At 35.0% G+C, this 19949-nt stretch overlaps 1 protein-coding gene and 1 pseudogene across 5 annotated transcripts in view; both read left to right on the top strand.

Moving 5' to 3' along the window:
• The window catches only part of LRRC7 (leucine rich repeat containing 7), a 933028-nt gene that overhangs the window by 376651 nt on the left and 536428 nt on the right, over positions 1-19949 (top strand). For 4 of the 5 annotated variants that reach the window (XM_073896539.1, XM_073896538.1, XM_073896542.1 and 1 more), the window contains exon 2: positions 17322-17371. In XM_073896539.1, coding sequence (XP_073752640.1) covers positions 17322-17371 — 50 coding nt within the window. Of the gene's footprint in view, positions 1-17321; positions 17372-19949 lie in introns of those variants that run through there. The other variant, XM_073896541.1, reaches the window with a different exon arrangement.
• Positions 7026-7156, top strand: LOC112824080 (U4 spliceosomal RNA; annotated as a pseudogene).

The raw sequence follows: 19949 nt of genomic DNA, 5'->3' as shown, positions 1-19949 counted from the left end.
GATATTTTATAACACTCATTGAGGTGATGACTCAAACTTTCACTACACAGAATAATAGTCATGTTGTCTGAAAAGTTTCAACTAAACTTATAAGCAGCCTTATGAAGAAAAGAACCCTGTATTTGAGTTAGTATCTTGAATAATCATCCTGGTTCTATCTCTTGCCTCTGGCTAATTCATTTTATCTCATCTTTGATTTCCTTATCTATAAAAAGAATATAAAGATGATACTTGTCAAACATGGTTGTTGTTATGAAGTCCCTGATTAGCTAAAAATGTGTGATCTTAGTAAATGAATACAGATCTCGCTCTTAAGCCCTAGATCTCTACATCCACCCAGCTTCTTAATAATAAAACAAAAAACTGTTTTTTTTTAATCTGGTGGTTTTTTTTTTAATCACATATATTATGTATCAGTTAAAAAACAAATAGATTTCCAACATTATGGCAGACTGAGTTGGCATGGAAAAGACTCCTGCTCAACTATGTAGAAATATTTGATGAAATATAGCAATTTTTAAATATATAATCAACCTCTAATGGAAGAGATGAAAAATCCCACGTGACAGAAAAGAAGTAACCAAATGCCATTTCAACATGGACATTAGTTGATGCTGTGGGAATTCAGACAGGTATTAACCAGATATAATCCCTAGGGGTTAGGGTGTGTGATTTTAACAAACAATAGGAAGCAGATGAGACTTGGACCAGAATAAGGTGGGGATCTGAAACCTAGATATTTATACTAAGGTGATAGCCTGTAAGAGTTCATCTTTGCTCTAAAGTAAGAAAAAGAAAGACTCCCATCTTACACTGAGTCTTACATGGTATGGGGTTCATATTGACACTACTTACATGGAATAGGAATTCTAGGATTTTAAGTATAAAAGATGGCCCAATACTAGGAAAACTCTAGGGAGTCCAACAAAAAGCAAAGCTTTGCATTATGGAAAGTTTGAAAACCCAGTACTCATGGGATGCCCACAGGAAAGAAAAAAACAAACAACATAACAAAACAACAAATAAAACCTCCACAGGAGGTGAGTACAGAAAAAAACTGATAAACCATGAAATTAAATCCTTATCTTACACCACTCACAAAAATGAACTCTAAATGGATCAAAGTCTTAGACATAAGACTTGAAATCATAAAATATAGGGAAAAAAATAAGGAAGACAGTCTTGGCAATGAATTTTTTTTAATATAACTTTAAAAGCACACACACAAAAAGAAAATAAAAAATCGACAAATGGGACTACAACAAACTTAAAAGCTTTTGCACAGCCAAGGAAAGCAACCAACAAAATGGAAGGGGCAACGGATAGAATGGGAGAAAAATTTTGCAAAACATATATCTGAAAGGGGTTAATATCCATAATTTATAAAGAACTCGTTACAACTCAATAACAACAACACAAACTGATTTAAAAATAGACACAGGAAAAAAATAGAGGAACTAAACATTTTTCCAAAGAAGACATCCAAATGGTCAACAGGTACCTGAAAAGGTCAACATCACTAATAACCAGGGAAATGCAAATCAAAACCAAGATGAGATGTCACCTCACATTTGTAAGAACACAATCATTAAGAAGACAAGAGATAAGTGTTGGTGAGGATGTGGAGGAAAAGGAACGCTTATGCACTGTTGGTTGGATTGTAAACTGGTTCAGCTACTGTGGAGAAACTTAAAAATAAAACTACCATAAGATTCAGCAATCCTACTTCTGTATATATGCTCAAAGTAAATGAAAACAGATTACCAAAGAGACTTATGCACTTCCATGTTTATTGCAGCATTATGGGTGCAATAAATAGGCTGTTATGGAAACAGCCTAAAGGATCTATCAATGAATGAAAAGATAAAGAAACACACACCCACACACACATACACACGCTGGAATATTATTCAAGCATGAAACTATTTGCAACAACATGGGTGGACCTTGAGGACATTATGCTGAGTGAGATAAGTCAGACAGAGAAAGGCAAATATTGTATGATACCTCCTATAGTGGAAAGGCAAATACTGTATGATGCCTCTTATATGTGGAATCTAAAAAAAGCAAAACCATAAAAGCAGAGAGTAAATGGTGGTTACCTGGGCTGGGGCATGGAGAAATGTCGCTCAAGGGCACATACTTGCAACTAGCAGACAAATAAATCCTGGGGACTTAATACACAGTATAGTGACTGTAGACAACAAAATTGTATTATAAATGTTGAACTTTGTTAAGAGACTAGATTTTAATTGTTCCCAACACTAAAGGAATGATAAGTATGTGACACAATGAAGGTGTTAGCTAAGGCTATCATGCCAATCATATTGCAGTATAAATGTATCAAGTCAACATGTTGTACATCTTAAACTTACAAAATATTGTATGTCAAATATAACTCAATAGAAACAAAACAAAACAAAACAAAAACTAACCAGTTCTGGAAACCCCTACTGGGAAATGGCTACAGTCATTTTCTGCACAACCCCCCACCAAAAGAAACAAAACAAAACTGATAAACCACTACCATGTAAGGAAACAATTCATCATAAGGGAGAGTTAGCAGAAAATATAAACAAAAGAATCAGCAACTCAAGATCTTGAGATAAAGAAAACTTCAAGAGAAAAAATATGTATGTTTAAAGTAATAACAGTGATTAAGGTTTATTTTGAACTTACTACATGTCATACTCCATTCTACCTCTTTTATATGCATTAAGTTATTTAATTTTTACAATTGCATGTACAACTTAAAAACAAAAGGCAGATTACCTTTAAAGAATGATATTTAGGCAGAAAGCAATAATAGCAATAGTCATGGAGACAGGAAAATACTGGAATATCTTCTTCAAAATGCTGCTGAAAAATAACTTAATGGAAAATTCTGTTCCCATATAAATTGTTAATCAAGAATGAAAACAAGTACATGTCAGACAAAGCGTAAAGACTTTGCCACTTATAGACCCTGTTTGAAATAGCCACCAGTCTACCCTTTACTATGGAGAAATTCAAATTCAGAAAGAATGTGATATAAGAATATGATAAGCATAGTAATTGGTATTAACATATCTAAATAAGCATCAATTATATAAAACAATAATAGTGATGATTAATTTGAGGGTATAAGAGCAATTAGAACTAGAATGCTAGATATCAGATGGAATATGAGGAGGAGAGTTTAAATGCTATAAGGTCTCTGTAGTCTTCTGGAGTAAGCCAGAAATATGGATTAAGAATACTCTTAATTAAGTCAAGTATTCACCTAAAGAATAAATGTGCAATGTGTAAACTTCAAATCAGTAGAGGATAGGAAAATAAAATAAAAATGGTTATGAACACAACTGGAACAATCTAATACAAAGCAGGAAAGGAGTAAAAAAGCTAAAAGTATGATAAAAAGGAAACACAAGTAAGATGTTAAATGTAAGTCAAAGTTTATCAGTAATGACAGTAAGTGTATGTGTCATAAACTTATTAAAAAACAGTCTCAGGCTGTATTGAAAATACAATATACGAAAAAATCCAATATATGCTTCTTCTTTTTTTTTATTATGTTATTACATCATTAGTTTTTGATGTAGTGTTCCATGATCCATTGTTTGCATATAACACCCAGTGCTCCACGCAGAACGTGCCCTCCCCTCCTTAATATGCAACACCAAGCTAACCCATCCCCCACCCCCCTCCCCTCCAGAACCCTCAGTTTGTTTCTCATATATGCTTCTTAGTAGGACATCTGCTGTTTCAGACATACACTGAACACCTAAAAGTTGACAGAAATTGGAAATAAAGAGATGGAAAAACAGTAAGCTGGCAAATACTGATAGAAAGATGGTATGGTTCTGTTAATATCAGACCAAACTGAAAAAAATGGCAAAAATATTATTTGGGAAAAATAAGCCTCTAAAAAATGATAACATTCACCATGAAGATACTATAATTCTAAATGTAAACACATGGAATAACATAGCTCAAAATATGTAAAGCAAGGGCGCCTGGGTGGCTCAGTTGGTTAAGCGACTGCCTTCAGCTCAGGTCATGATCCTGGAGTCCCGGGATCGAGTCCCACATCGGGCTCCCTGCTCGGCAGGGAGTCTGCCTCTCCCTCTGACCCTCTTCCCTCTCATGCTATCTCTCATTCTCTCTCTCTCTCAAATAAATAAATAAATCTTTAAAAAAATTATGTAAAGCAATATTACAAAATTGCAAAAAAGATAATAACTGCTCTATAATCATAATAAATTTTAATAGACTTATTTAGTAACTGATGCATTGAGCATAGAAAAAAATCAGTGAAAAAATAGATGACTTAAGTTACATAATTATTAAATTGAACATAGAATTCATCGGTTAGAGAATTTCTATTCTCAAGCACATATAAAACTTCCTCAAAATGTGGTCACCTACTAGAAAGAAAATCTCCAAAAAATCAAATAAAAATGATAAATTCAATGATTTCTGATCATAAAACATTCTTACAGTCAATAAGAAAACACACCCTAACAGTCACATGATTTAATCGAAAAACATACTTCTAAATATCTTACCAAAATATCTCAAAGAAGATATCACAATGTAAATGGCATAAGGTTAAGAATTTGACAATAAAGACACTAAAAATCAAAACTTATATGAGATATCTTGGGAAATCAATGGCATTAAAAAAGTGAAAAGATTGAAAATTAATGAGGTAAGAGGTTAACTCAAGAAATTATAAAAAAAGAACAAAGCAAATGGAAATAAGAGAAAGGTGATAATGAAAATATATCGAAATTATTGAATAGGGAACATAAAATTAATGAAAGCAAAAACTAGATCTTTTAAACAACAAGAAAATTAGAAAGTTGACAAAGATCTAGGGTTAGGAAGAGAGAAAGAAGAGAGAGAGAATATTAATATTTGGAAAGAAAATGGACTATAAAAATAATAATACTGTAAAACAAACAAAGCCCACTTTTCTAGAATGTTCCTCCCCCAAATACCTTTACCGCTTGCTTCCTGACTATATTTATTCTGTACTCAATTGTTCCTCCCAACTGATTTGATGTAGGTGTTTGGGTGGAAAAAAATAATATCATATTATTCCTCTTTGGTATGACTATAAAACTAGTAGATTCTGTAAACTCTGAGATTAATAACCAAAGTCTAACAGCTTCTAACTATTAATCGATAAGCTTCTAAATATAACATCTATATCTAAAAATCAATAATAATTCCCATTCAATATCAGCATCAGTTGAAGAATAAGTTTTAAAGAAATAGTTGTATTCACAATATGAAAATGATCTGTAAAAAAACAAGAATAAATCCTAGTGATGAGCAAGGTCATAAGAACATGAAAGAATATAAATCTAGCAAACTATTCATGAATGGATAGATTCACTTTTGCTAAAAGATAAATTCTCCCAATTTAATCTGTACATTCAATGATATTCCAATCAAAATTTCACCAGGGTTTTTCACTGATTTTGAAAAGCTTAACTAAAAATGTATACTTATATTAATGATTAGACCAGAAAAGCCAAGAATATTTTGAAGTATATTGGAAGGGAATTTATCATATCAGATATTAAAACCCACTATATTTGTATTTGTTTTATTATAGACTCATTTGACATAGAGTCACTCATGAGAGTAGAACAGAAATGGACTCACATGTGCAGGGGAACTTGGTTTATCACAACTATTGGGAATCAGTAGGGTAAAGATCAAGTGGTCAATGCATAGCAGAATGGCTCCATTCTCCTTTCTCCTAAATCTTCAATAACTTCTTCTGAGTAGTTCATTGACCTTAGTGTGGACACACTTATGCTTCAGCCACCAAAAAATAAGTTCTATGAAGGGTCTTTCCCCTAGCCAATGCCCTAATTCACTCACTTCTCAACCCACCTCCTTGGAAAATATAGTGTCACTCACTGCCATTTTTCTTATCTCCTGCATATTCCTCAGCTCTCTACAATCTCATTTAAAAAGTAAACAAAAACTTCTTAACATCTCCAGGAAACTCCCGATTGACCAGTGAGTGATGCATTCCAAGTCTTCATCTTTCTGAGCTTTTCTCCTGGATCTGACCTTGTGGTTCATTATTCCTTTTTGAAAGTCTCCAATGTGGGGCGCCTGGGTGGCTCAGTCATTAAGCGTCTGCCTTCGGCTCAGGTCATGATCCCAGGGTCCTGGGATCGAGCCCCGCATCAGGCTCCCTGCTCCGTGGGAAGCCTGCTTCTCCCTCTCCCACTCCCCCTGCTTGTGTTCCCTCTCTCGCTGTCTCTCTCTCTCTCTGTCAAATAAATTAAAATCTTAAAAAAAAAAAATGAAAGTCTCCAATGTTTCCCAAAATTTCAAGAAAATTTATCTCTTGAAATACTCTTTTCATTAAAGGTTTGTGACCAAGTTTAAGAAAGAAAGAAAAAAAATAACTCCACATGACCGATCTCTTTCTTCAGGTTTCTCATACATTATCATAGTAAAATGTAAGAAGATATATTTTTACTTTTCTGTCATATAAATTGTGCCCATTGCAGCCTTTCCACTAGCCTTGGGAAGGGAGTAGAGGGTGAATGGCTTTTCTAGAAGGAGTATACGATGACTTAGAGGAAATCCTGGTGAAATCTGGGTAAGTGGAAATTTTGCCTCTTCTGACCTCAGGTGAATGTTGGGAAAGTGGAGAAATCCTGAAGTAAAAGAATTAGGCAATAGGACCTGTGTGTTTTGACCTTTCATCTCCAGCCTAAAGAAGGGCTGTTTGCTGTATAGATGAGGGTCAGTTCTGGGGCTGAAAGGCCATTCTTTCGCTAGTATTGGTGAGGTGAACCTTTTGCAGAATGATTCTGCACAAACAGAGGCAATCCTATTAAACAAAAGAAAGGCAATGTTAGGTGTGTTTGGACAGATGCTAACTAGTTACTTGCCCAGAGTGTCAATGTCCAGAATGCCTCGTAGTTTCACAGGCATCTAGACATTCTCAAGTGCCCTGCGGGGGCACAGAAAGTGGCTTGCTAGTGAGCTTCCTAAAGAAACTCCTGCGAAGCTTTGCGCAGCGGCAGTATCATAGCCAATGAGCTTTATCCAAGGTGTGATTATTGCTAATATAAATTCCTACGATAGAAGAAAGTAACTCCAAAGCTATAGATTAGGGTTTAATTAGGTTGTATCCAAAGTTCAAGTGCCATTGAGGACTCAGGTGGGGCCAAGTTATCTGGGAAGACTAGGGGCCCTTTAACCAGGCTCAGGAAAAACATGATTCCAGCTTGGTCACTGAATGTCAGCTACAAAAGCAATGACCAAATGGGCAAGGAAATAATCAGCACAGAGTCCAAAAGGACACCCCACTGCCCTATGAATACAAAGTGCCTTTTCTACAACTGTTCGCGCCACAAAGACACAGTAATCTCCCCTAGAATTCCAAATGCCATTTTGGGGAAGAGCAGAAAAAGGATGCAAAACTGTGGAAAACAGCATCAATGAGGAAGGGACTAACTTAAACTGAAAACTGTTACAACTAGGTAATCTTTGAAAATTTAAAGTAGGTTTTTCTTTTGTTTTTGTTGTTTTGTTTTTAATAAAAGCAACCCCCTGACTACTCAGAAGAGTGAAGATGAGTGAGAAAGATCAGAATACTTAAAACACTGAGGTGGTTATCTGTTCACAATTCAATTCCCGGGCTCAGAATCATTCTTGAATGTTCCTGCTCCTTGAGAGCAGGAACATTATACTATACAACTTTTTTGCCCTAATACCTACCACAGTGCCAAGAGGAAAACAAGGCTGCATTTTTTTTTTTTTTTAACTAAGCTTAATTTGTAAATTAAATTGGCTGGCTTTACGAGGTTTCTATAGAGCGGTAGTTCTTGGACTGGTTTGTAGACCCCTGGATGGCCTTAAAGCTTTTTTTAAAAATATTTTATTTATTTATTTGACAGAGAGAGAGAGACCGAGAGCAGGAACACAAGCAGGGGGAGTGGCGGAGGGAGAAGCAGGCTTCCCCCGGAGCAGGGAGCCCGATGCGGGGCTCGATCCCAGGACCCTGGGATCATGACCTGAGCCGAAGGCAGACGCTTAATGACCAAGCCACCCAGGCACCCCTGGCCTTAAAGCTTTTATAAGGAATCCATAAGGACAAAAATATTTTTGTAATAATACGAAGACATTATTTGCTTTATTCGCCATGTTGAATTTTACATTGCATGGTAGGCAAAATTGTAGTCTTTATAGCAAGAATCAGGGCAGTGGCCCAAAACCGTATTGTCAGTTGTATTTCACCACACTCTCATTAAATAATAATTAAAAATAGAACTCGCACTCTTAAAAATAATAATAAAAGAAATCCAGGGTCACCTGTGTGGCATAGTCGGTTAAGTGTCCAACTCTTGGTTTCAGCTCCAATCGTGATCTCAGGGTCATGAGATCCAGCCCCACTTCAGGCTCCATGCTCAGGAGGGAGTCTGCTTAAGTTTCTCTCTTCCTCTCCTTCTGCCCTTCACCCCCACTCTCGCTCTCTAAAATAAATAAATAAATCTTCTAAAAGTAAAACATTAAAAAAAAGAATTCCAATTTTACTTAAGACTGTTCTTGATGCAGAAATAAAAATTAAATTAAATCTCAACTTTTGAATATACTTTTAAAAATATATTCTGTGTGACAAAAACATAAAGTATGCCAAAACACGTCTGCATAACAACAAAATGTTTTTGTATCAAGAAGAGGACTTACATAATTTTTGAAGTTGCAAGCTGAAAAAAGCACTCCCCCCCACCGAATACCATTTTTATTTGTAGATAACATGCTAATTAAGTAATTTACTAAATAAAAATTCCTACTAACATATCTGAATATAGTAGACTCTTGAATAAAAAGCAACGGGCTCCCTTTTTTGCTTATTCTAACTCATCTATCTCTTGTTTCTTCCTCTCAGAATCTCACTTTCATTCAGGTATAATGATCCTTTCCATGTAGCTCACATGGCTCAGGAGAAAATACCCCTATATCTTAGTTCTGTGATAATCCTGATTGTTTTAAAAGTCCTGTTCCCCCTTATCTGGAATTAATCAAAGAATAGGCAAGATTTGATTCAAGCTGGTAAAAACAGAGAGAAGCTAGGTAAAAGTTTCTAGAAAAATGATTCCTAACATTCAAAACAGAGTCATGAAAAACCCTTCTTCCTCTCATTCCATATCTTCATATGAAGAAGAAAGAATACAGCTTCATTAACCATTAGCAACCACCCAATCATCTAGGGTGCTTGTCAGTAAGGATACAGAAAGAACCTGGGTTTTTGATAAAGCTGTTGATATATCAGGCCAACCACCCCTGAGAACTTCTCTCCATCTGGAGCTCATATTTGAGCAAATGACTTTGCTTATCATTTAAACTAATCTGAGTCATATTTTCTGATCTCTGTAGTCAAAAGCATCCCGAATGCAATAAGATAGCTTTTTTATTCTCAAACTTCCCACTAAGTAGAATGCTATAGATTTTCGACCTTCATCTGTTGCTTTCTTGCCATAGGGAATGATTTGCAGGGCAACTGATGTTCATGTTCTTCCATTTGTCTAGAACACCCTCTGCACCCATTTGGCTGATTGATTCAGGCCCCAGGTAAAGTCTTTTAAAACTTTGGCTTTATAGTTTTCATAGCAATAAAAATTTATGATGCTGCACTAACAGATGTGCTGTTTACAATTGCTTGTGCTTTAACAAATACTTTCTTATCTTTTCAGCACTTTTGAGAATTTTGAGAATAATATTATACCAAACCACTGATGACTATCCAAGGATGTTACTATTTTTTTAAATGTATATTGTCTATGTTTCTATATAATGTTCACTGTGTGATCAGAATATTGTATCAATAGAATAAAATATAAACTAACTGCATAATTTCTTTTACACCAGATCCACACAAACTTCCCATGAATCAGAATGATTTTGATTTCAGGTTAGAGAATGTACAACTAAAAGGGGCTTAAAATCATTTGGGTTAATAAGTAGAAGAGGATAATGGCTGAGCATAGGGCAACCAACAATATCTATCCCTTTCCATCTCCTGTATGAAATATAATTTAACCCTGTTTCTTTTTTTAATTTTATTTTATTATGTTAATCACCATACATTATGTCATTAGTTTTTGATGTAGTGTTCCATGATTCATTGTTTGCGTATAACACCCAGTGCTCCATTCAATATGTGCCCTCTTTAATACCCATCACCAGGCTAACCCATCCCCCCACCCCCCTAACCCTGTTTCTTCTGAACAGCTCTACTCCCCCCAAACCTACCACTTACCTCTTGGGAAAATCACTGACTTCAGAAGACAAGCAGGTTGTTAGCACAAAGCAAAGGAGGGGAGAGGAGTTGTATGAAAATCAGTGTCTCGGGGCATGTGGGTGGCTCAGTGGGTTGGGCATCTGCCTTTGGCTCAGGTCATGATCCCGGCATCCCAACATCGAGCCCGGAGTTGGGCTCCCTGCTCATTGGATAGCCAGCTTCTGCCTCTGCCCCTCACCCTGGTCATGCTCTCTCTCTCTCTTTCAAATAAATAAAATCTTAAAAAAGAGAGAGAGAAAATCAGTGTCTCTACAAATCAGTCACCTGTGATAGAAAAGGTAACCTAATCCAGTGTAGTCAACATTTTGTGATTTAATAAATAATGCATATTTCTTTAAAAATGACGTATCACTTAAAATTTAGAAACTGCATAATCTCAAAATGAGAGCTCTAATGAAGAATAGTGAAGCTGTAATCTATATTGGTAATAGGTAGATAGATAGATACACTTTTTTTTTTTTTAATATCCTTCTGGATTAGCACTGATCCTCAGCCCAAAAGCTTAAATTAGCTATGAGACATTAGAAGAAATATCTGGACAAACTGATCACTGAAGAACAAGATTTAAAAGAAATACAAATCCCTTTGTCCAAGGTATTGTCATATCATTTCTTTCTAAATTCACTCCTAGTTCCTAATTAAAATAATCCAACTTTGGTAGTCTCTTCTACCAAAGACACTCTCTTTTAACCCATCATCTTGTCTTACTCTTATAAATTAATTAATTAATTAAGTCTCTTAATGCTTTTTGAGCATATATGGCATGTAAAGCATAGTGACAGGTGCTTTAGGAATCTATTGTTTAGAATCAGTCCATTTAATTACTTTCCCCATTACCTCATTCCCCAATTCTTCAGGTTCCTTCAGGTTTAAAACAGGTTCCTTCAGGTATTAAAAATCTTGCCTAGGGGCACCTGGGTGGCTCAGTTGGTTTAACATCTGCCTTCATCTTAGGTCATGATCTCAGGGTCCTGGGAATGAGCCCCCGCATTGGGGTCCCTGCTCAGCAGAGCGTCTGCTTCTTGCTTCTACCTCTCCATCTGCCCCTCCCGCCTCCCCTCCTGCTCTCTCAAATAAGTAAAAATAAATTAATTAAAAAAAAAATCTTGGCTAAAAACTTAGAGAAAAGGAGGACCTTTTCATCTTAATTTTTCCTGTTTCAGGTTTTTTGGGTGTTACTCTGAATCTGCTCTCAGTTCTAACAATAAGCATGTTCTTTGCTATATTTAGAAGAACATTTTTTTAAAAAATTAACTTTAATGTCGACATTACAATCAGAAACAGTCTCTTGTCATTTGCTCTGGGTGCTTTCTCTCTCATAACACTTGCCACAAGAAGAGTTAAATTGTGGCTTAATGTCTGTTTTTCCTGCTAGCCTGTAATGTCCTTGAGGGCACAGTGGGAACCTGCTATTCATTATCATATCTTTGGTACCAGGAACAGTTCTTTAAAAATTCTTAGAACCGAACTAGTTGTTGTTGTTGTTGTTTAAGATTTCATTTATTTATTTATGTGAGAGAGAGAGAGAACACACACGCGTGCGCACATGAGGCGGGGAGGGACAGAGAAGGAGAACCTCAAGCAGACTCTGCGCTCAGCATGGCTGCCATCTCATGACCTATGAGATCCTGTCCTGAGCCAAAACTAAGATTCAGTTGCTTAACCAACTGAGCCACCCAGGTGCTCCAGAACTGAACTAGTTTTTTTGAAGGAATAGTGAATGAATTTTAACCTTATTCAACATTAACTTCTCCATTCTCCACTAATCAGTGATTAATGTATATTAACGTCATAAATATTCATTAAACAGAGATTGAATGAGCATGTGCTACATGCCAGGCAATGGAAAGATAAAGCTTGTGATTTCAAGGAGCTCACAGTACAATGAAACTTATCTTATCACATTTAAAAACTTGATTCTGATTTTTAAAACAGGTAAACACTGGTGTCTAACATGACTGATCACTCATTCATATCACTCTCTGGATATTATTTTTCTTTTATTATTTTATATACAATTTGAACATAATGAAACTGATTTATTTTAAAATCAAAGCTATATAATACTATACTGTTAAAAAGTCATTCAGGGAATAGAGAAGCTGGAGGAAACGTTTGGAAGAGGAAAAAGTTATGCAAAATGCAAACCATTTGTGATGTCACATGTTCATGGAGCACAAGTTGGAGAATTGCAAGCACGAATGAATGAAAAATATACCTGAGCTATCAAAATAATAATCACAATCACATAGATAATATTTCTTTCTTTTTGTATTTTTTTAAAGATTTTGTTTATTTATTTGAGAGAGTGTGAGAGAGAGCATGAGAGGGGAGAGGGTCAGAAGGAGAAACAGACTCCCGCTAAGCAGGGAGCCTGATGTGGGACTCGATCCTGGGAGTCCGGGATCATGACCAGAGCCGAAGGCAGTTGCTTAACCAACTGAGCCACCCAGGCACCCTGGTAATATTTCTTTCTAATTAAATGGTGGAATCCATAAGCATTCTTAAATAATATTTTTAATTTTGAAAGGTAGTCTTTTCTATATTATTCTCCAGCTATCCTTCTGATGCCTCAAAATCTTATTCAAGTGCTAGCTTTCATAAGAAGTTTTCAGTGATTCTTCTATCTCAAAATAATTCTATCTACTACACAGAATTGTCAGAAAGGGTAGTAAGTAGAGAATAAAATCAAGAGATCATGGGAGTACAGATGTATAGATCATATGAGGATTTATTTACCAAATGTATGAAAAGCTATTAGTAATACTTCTATAATTAATAATTAAATATTTCCCTACTTGAGCATTCACAGTACATTCTGATGGTACTTCCTTAATGGTACTTCTTTAATGGTCCTTATCATTCTTTTCCTGTACCAGTGCTTTTCTTCTCTATTAGATCATAAGATTAAATCTTATTTATTGGGACCCCTGGGTGGCTCAGTTGGTTAAGCAGCTGCCTTCAGCTCAGGTCGTGATCCCTGGGTCTTGAGATTGAGCCCAGGGTCCTGGGATCGAGCCCTCTGTATCAGGCTCCCTGCTCAGCAGGGAGTCTGCTTCTCCTTCCCCCTCTCACATCCCCTCCCCCCATGCTCTCTCTCTCAAATAAATAAATAAAATCTTAAAAAATAATAAACCTTATTTATTATTTTGCACTTTACAATATTACATGGAACAAGTGGCTGCTCATAAAAATATGAGAATAAATTTAAATCACTGAATTGACTTTTGTTAGTATTTTTATCATACTCATCAGATGGCCACAAACCTGGCTCCACCTTCACATGAGCCAAAGCAGGATTTGGTGAAATTTGACAAATTGTATTTAGTCATAGTCTGAATGCCTGATGGACTCTCTGCAGATACAGTTTTCCAAATTTGGTTTGGGACCATTAATGTTCCATAAAAGTTCCCCAGATGGTATATACGCATCCAGTAAGTCAACATGTACAATGCAATGACATCCATGTGCTAAGGCTTATGGGGATAGGATGATAAATCTGATAAACATTGCCTGCATAACACTTATACCCTAGTGGGAAAAGCATCATTATTTGTAGTTATAATGCTTCCTGTGACAAAGTGATTATTTTTGATCCTAAACTGAATTAACATTGAAATATGTAAGTTAATGGTAAATGATAACTATCATTTATGAAGCCCTATGTATCAAGTAGTTGTTAAGCACTTTTTAGGTATTATTTTATTTAATATTCATACAGCATAGATAATTAGATACAATTTCTATTTTGCTGAAGAAGACACTGAGGCACTGACAGGTTTTTTTAAAATGCAGAACCAGGGTCAGAATCGAGATCTGCCTCACTGTCTGGTTCTTAACCTCATAACCAGTGTATTTCCAACTGGTAACCTCTTTAGTGTATTGTCCGGAATTTCTTATTTATTAATTAATTTTAATAATTATTAATAATTAATTAATTAATTTTATATGGCAGGGGGAAGTTTGGGATTTGTCTTATTTCAGTTTAATAATGTCTAAGACTATAACTGTCCTTACAACATCAAAATACCAAGATAATTGAAAATGAGAATGTAAATGATCACAGTTCAAGAGAGCAAAAAAGAGTATAAGATCATAAAGCTATAACCTATATGACCTAGGACAATGCAAAGATAGTCCAAGACTATTAAGTTTTGGTGAGGATAATACCTAATACCTTAGGTAATACTTTAGTGAGGATAATACCTAATAAACTTAGCTGTTATTTCAAGGCTCTTTTCATTTTCCTTTATAAACATTTTGTGGTTGCTTGGATCAGTTATAAGAATGTAATTTAAGGAGAGCCTGGGTGGCTCAGTCATTGGGCGTCTGCCTTCAGCTCAGGTCACGGTCCCAGGGACCTGGGATCGAGCCCCACATCGGGCTCCCTGCTCAGAGGGAAACCTTCTCCCTCTCCTGCTCCCCCTGCTTGTGTTCCCTCCCTCACTGTGTCTCTCTCTGTCAAATAAATAAATAAAATCTTAAAAAAAAAATGTAATTTAAGAGACCATGTCTTAAGTTGATAACATATCTTTCTGAGAACTCCGAAGGAAAAACAAAAACAGTAACAACTCAGTTTGCTTCTCTGTCCCATGATGTAGACAAGGAACTGCCAAAAACTTTAAAGGAAATGCTTTGATGTCAGAGTTTAAGAGGCTAATAATGATTTCTGTGATAGACACTTGTCCCATGTACAACAATCATAATTAGTCTCTGATGCCTAGGCTATGAACAGGGCTGGAACATATTTTCATATTCTCTAGAATATAAATTCTGTTATGCATATTTTCTACAGGTGTACACAAGCATGCTCTCCTAAGGAGCTTTAAGATCTCCTGAACTTTGTAAGGTATATAAGAAACTGCTGCTTGGGTTACTATTTAGCAATGGGAGATTTTCAACATAAATTGGTAAGGACTCAGGGCGCCTGGGTGACTCAGTCGGTTAAGTGTCTGCCTTCAGCTCAGGTCATGATCTCAGGGTCCTAGGATCAAGTCCCACATCGGGCTTCTTGCTCATTGGGGAGTCTGCTTCTCCCTCTCCCTGCTTGTGCTTTCTCTCTCTCTCTCTCTCAAATAAATAAGTAAAATCTTTAAAAAAAATTATAAGTTGGCAAGGGCCTAGAAATCTTCCTTTCTGTTTGAAAAATTTCCTGACTACCCTTGTTATGAACTCAAAATACTTCCTGTTGATATATTCTTTCAGAAGTGGTTGTGTTCCTTCATAAATTATCACTTTACATGTTCATGGGTAAGCTGATCATCCTCATAGGCTGATTTTGTCTCCTCCTTCCAGAGGCTGATTTTGTCTCCTCCCTCCAGAAGTTGGTATGTGGTCACTGGTCCCTTCATTGTTTGCTATGAGGAATCTAAACAATCAGCCTCTCCTCAGTTCAGCTTCTTTGGTGAAGATTTGATGGAGTCATGTACCTGAATCATATTTTGGCATTTGACTCCCATAATCTCATCATCTGATTTTCTTCCCCAAACTATCTCATTCCCCAGTATCTCTTCCATAATTCTATTCCAAATTGTGGCTGATATCCTAGCCTCTACCTTCTTCATTGATTTCCTGTTTATATCAGTTGTCAGCACTGCCAACGCCTGCTTTACTTCACAGAATACTGTATCTCATATGAGCTTCTACCCTCAGCTCTTATACCCACGCCCATTCCAGGTCTCAGAAAAATAACAATAATAATAAACTTATTTAGCTATTATGAATCATCACATAATTTACTGTACATTCAGGATGAAGTAGAATTTGAAAACAGTCCTCAAAGGTTTAATTTTGTAGTCATTTTTATGAAAATCAACTAACAGAATAGAATTTCAAAAAGTAGGCATATTAGAGGGCATAGAAAAAGCAATGGTGAAGTATAAAAATGAATTTTTTTTGTTAAGTAATTTTGGTACAGATTACAGTTACAAAGATATTTAAACACACATTGTGGGTAATATAAGCTGGCAAGTTCAATTTTAAATTAAGGAGTTTTTAATGTAATAACTCTGCTACCTATATAAGATGTTGAGTTATTTCCAGGGAAGTAAAATAATCTCTTTAAATTCAATGTTAGCAAAAGCATAGAAATCTTAAATTGTCCAGGTATGTACTTTAGAGAAACAGAAATATTAACTTGACATATTTAAAGATACACAATAGAGAAAGTTTAAATAACAATGGTAAAATCTTCTGGTCATTTTAGATATGGATTTAACATTATAACACCTTGTTAGACTTCAAGACGATAGTGCCTGCATACCGATCCAATATCTATTTGTATAATGAAAGTAAACAAAACAAAACATATCTTCACTGGTTTAATACATAAATGAATTACATTCATAATGATTTTCATATTATCTATTTATTCTCAACCTTCCCAGATTCTTACTTATTTTTTAAATACCCTATATTACATAAAGAAACTGTATAGAAACAAATATTATTCTTTTTTATTTGAAATAATCAAGTTTAAGACAAAATGACTGACAGTGAACTGTATCTAATTTTCTTTTCCTATGCAGGAAAAAATACACTCTGTAGCCCATGCTCAGAGATACTGGTCTATGGCATTTTCAGACAATGAAACTAGGGAAATGCTACTGGGTTTGAAGATTACACAATGTGAACTGTCAGTGTCTGGCAAGAAAAATAAAGTTATCAAAAACCCTTTGGCTATATCTATGTAATGTCCAAATTCCCGTCCAAACACTAAAACATTCCTTTCAGTCAACTAGGTGAAGGTTGGTTTATTGATGTGGTTTAAATCCAGGAGGATATCAGACATTCTCAGATACGTGACCTTTCTCTTGGTAGAGAAATGAGAAGGAGCTGGGGGTTGGGATTGTGGGGATATGTAATAAATTGAGAGAACTTCAACACCTTTTTATTTTACCACTAAAATCTCATGGGATTTAACTAAAAACTGATTTTCTGTAGGGAAGGCTTTGATTTCTATTCTGTTACCTCATTTTTGGTTATTTTCTTGCCACAGGTAGAAAATATGATGAAACAAGACCATCTTATCTATTTACAAGTAATAAGGTAAGCCCTCTGCATTTCAAATTTCATAAAAAGACATGCTTAACCTCAACTTAATAATTATTACAGATATACAAGCAAAGTAATGAAACATGCTTTTCTATTAGATTGAGAAAGTTTAAAAGATGACTAGTACCCAAGGTCAGTAGTTGTGTGGAAAAACAAGAATTTTGATACACCATTTATGACAACATGAATTAGCTCAACATTTTGGGGAGGGATTTTGGTACTGTCTATCAATTTTTTCACATTATAGTTTTCAGTAACAGTATAATAATCATGACATAATTATATTTCTATATTATCATATTATATTTATATTATTATATAAAATGTTTAGTGAATTCGCTGCTATATCTTTATCAAAGAGTCCATCTATTCCAAAAGGAAGTAAATTTGCTTGTTTTTTTTCTTATGTCTCATATTTAAATTTTTAATTGGTAGATAAACACCATTCATAATTCAAGTTGTCTGTGTTACTGCTATCAGGAGAGTTGATTTTAGTCAAATAATAACCATGAATGCTATCTCATAGTGGATCCTATCATTATCATCATAATAATTAGTAATATTATTATTAATAATAATATGAATTAATAATTCATTTAGATGAATATATTCATTATCTAACTGATGGAGATAACTGATATTGAGATTTTTGCCTACACTGACCCTGAAAATATGTTAGGGACATCAAAAAATAATAACCAAATGTGTTTTTATTTGTTTTACTTAAAAGCTACCAGTCAGTAAAGTCACCACACTGTCATTTGTAATATTATGGTGGCAAGGCTCATTCCCACTGCCACCACTTATAATAATAGCATGCTCCACAAAGAGAAAATACATAAATGCTATTTCAGCTAACTTCAACATTTTGACAATGAAAAATATCACCTCAAAAATTGTGATGTAAACAGATAAATTAGTTCCACTTCCAAACTATGGCAGCCTAAATATAATGAAAATACTTCTAGAAAAAAAATATCTAGAAATGCTGGATAAAAATAACAAACAGCTTTCATTTATTATTTTATGGGCAGTGAAATTCCAAAAAGAAGATTCTTGGAGGCCAAAAAATTAAGAGAAAACAAAAATCACAGTGATAATTAGCATTAAATTAAAAACGGGGGAGCTGCCTGCCTGGCTCAGTCGATAGAGCATTGACTCTTGATTTGTGGTTGTGAGTTCAAACCCAGTGTTGGATGCAGAGATTACTTCAAAAACAAAACAAAACAAAAGCATTAAATATATAATTCCTTTGAAGGCATTATGACACTGAGTATTCTAGAATGCTCCTATTAAGGGGCAGCTGAATAGAAAATTAGACCTTTCACTCCCAACCCAAGAAAGATGCGAGTTAACTGAGACCTCTACTTAAAGGTGGGAAACGTGAAGGCTTACATTTTCACTAAAAGACTAATTTAAAAATATCTACCCCTGGTAAATACCCTGGTACAGAAATTACAAGGTACATTATCTGCTTCATCCTTGGCTATGAGTGGAGAAGAAAGTTTTTCTCTGAGAATTTATAATCACAGCCATGTCTTTTTTATCACTTGGGTGTCCTGGGAAACCCACAGCTAAAATTTGAAGTTATTTGGGTAACTCACTCTCCAGGGCACCCAAAAAACACCAAATACAGATCCTTCTTGAAGGAAAGCATCCCCAACCCTGGGTTCACATTATTTCCACACATAACATCCAACTGAAAATGAGTTCAGAATCCAATGTAATATACCACCATTAGCAAAGGTCAGGAGAAAATAAGTCAGCACTCCAAATTAAACGTCTTGAACTTCAGATATTAAAATTATTAGACACAGCATGTAATATAAAAGGGGGAATCAAAAGCATTGGTGAGAAACATGACATTTTCAGAAAATTTTGATACAAAAAAATAGAATTTGAAATGTAAATATAGCTAATGAGATTAAAAACACAATAGTGGGTTAAACGTTACATTAGATAATTGGAGAATTAGTCAACTGGAAGATAAAGCACACAAGTTTACATAAAATGTAGCACAGAGACACAAAAGGAGAAAAATGTTAAAAAGTGGTTAAGAGACATGGAAGGTAAAATAAGGAGACAATATAGGGACTAGGGGAGACATAATATATAAAGAGATAAAAGCTTATTTTTCCCCAAAATGAATTTTTAATTCGTACCAGCATAAAAAGAAATAGATAAAGGAAATATAATCAGATAAAAATTCGGAAATAAAAGGAAGGAAATCATTCCTAAAAACATCAGTACTCACAGACAGGAAATATCTAACAATAGCAAGAATGAAAGAAATGATTGGCTACAAAGAAATAGCAATTAGACTGAGGGCAAATATTTCAACAGCAAAAAGGAACACCAAAAAACCCATGGAACAATATCTTCAAAATACTGAGAAATAACAACATCAACTTTGAATTGTATCCTAGCTAAATTATTATCGAAGAGTAAGGTATAAAAAGATTTTCATCTAACATAAAATATTGGAATTTGAGTTTTTCATAGTTATAGATTATATCAGGTGAAAACTGTTAGAAAAATTCACTGAAATAAAATGTTATCCTGAATCTCAATA

Source organism: Callorhinus ursinus, unplaced genomic scaffold, assembly GCF_003265705.2.
Source record: "Callorhinus ursinus isolate GAN/ISIS: 27379988/994484 unplaced genomic scaffold, GSC_fseal_2.0 scaffold9, whole genome shotgun sequence".
Taxonomy (NCBI): domain Eukaryota; kingdom Metazoa; phylum Chordata; class Mammalia; order Carnivora; family Otariidae; genus Callorhinus; species Callorhinus ursinus.
Note: the sequence above shows the minus strand (reverse complement) of the source record. Positions and strands in the feature narration are given on the sequence as shown.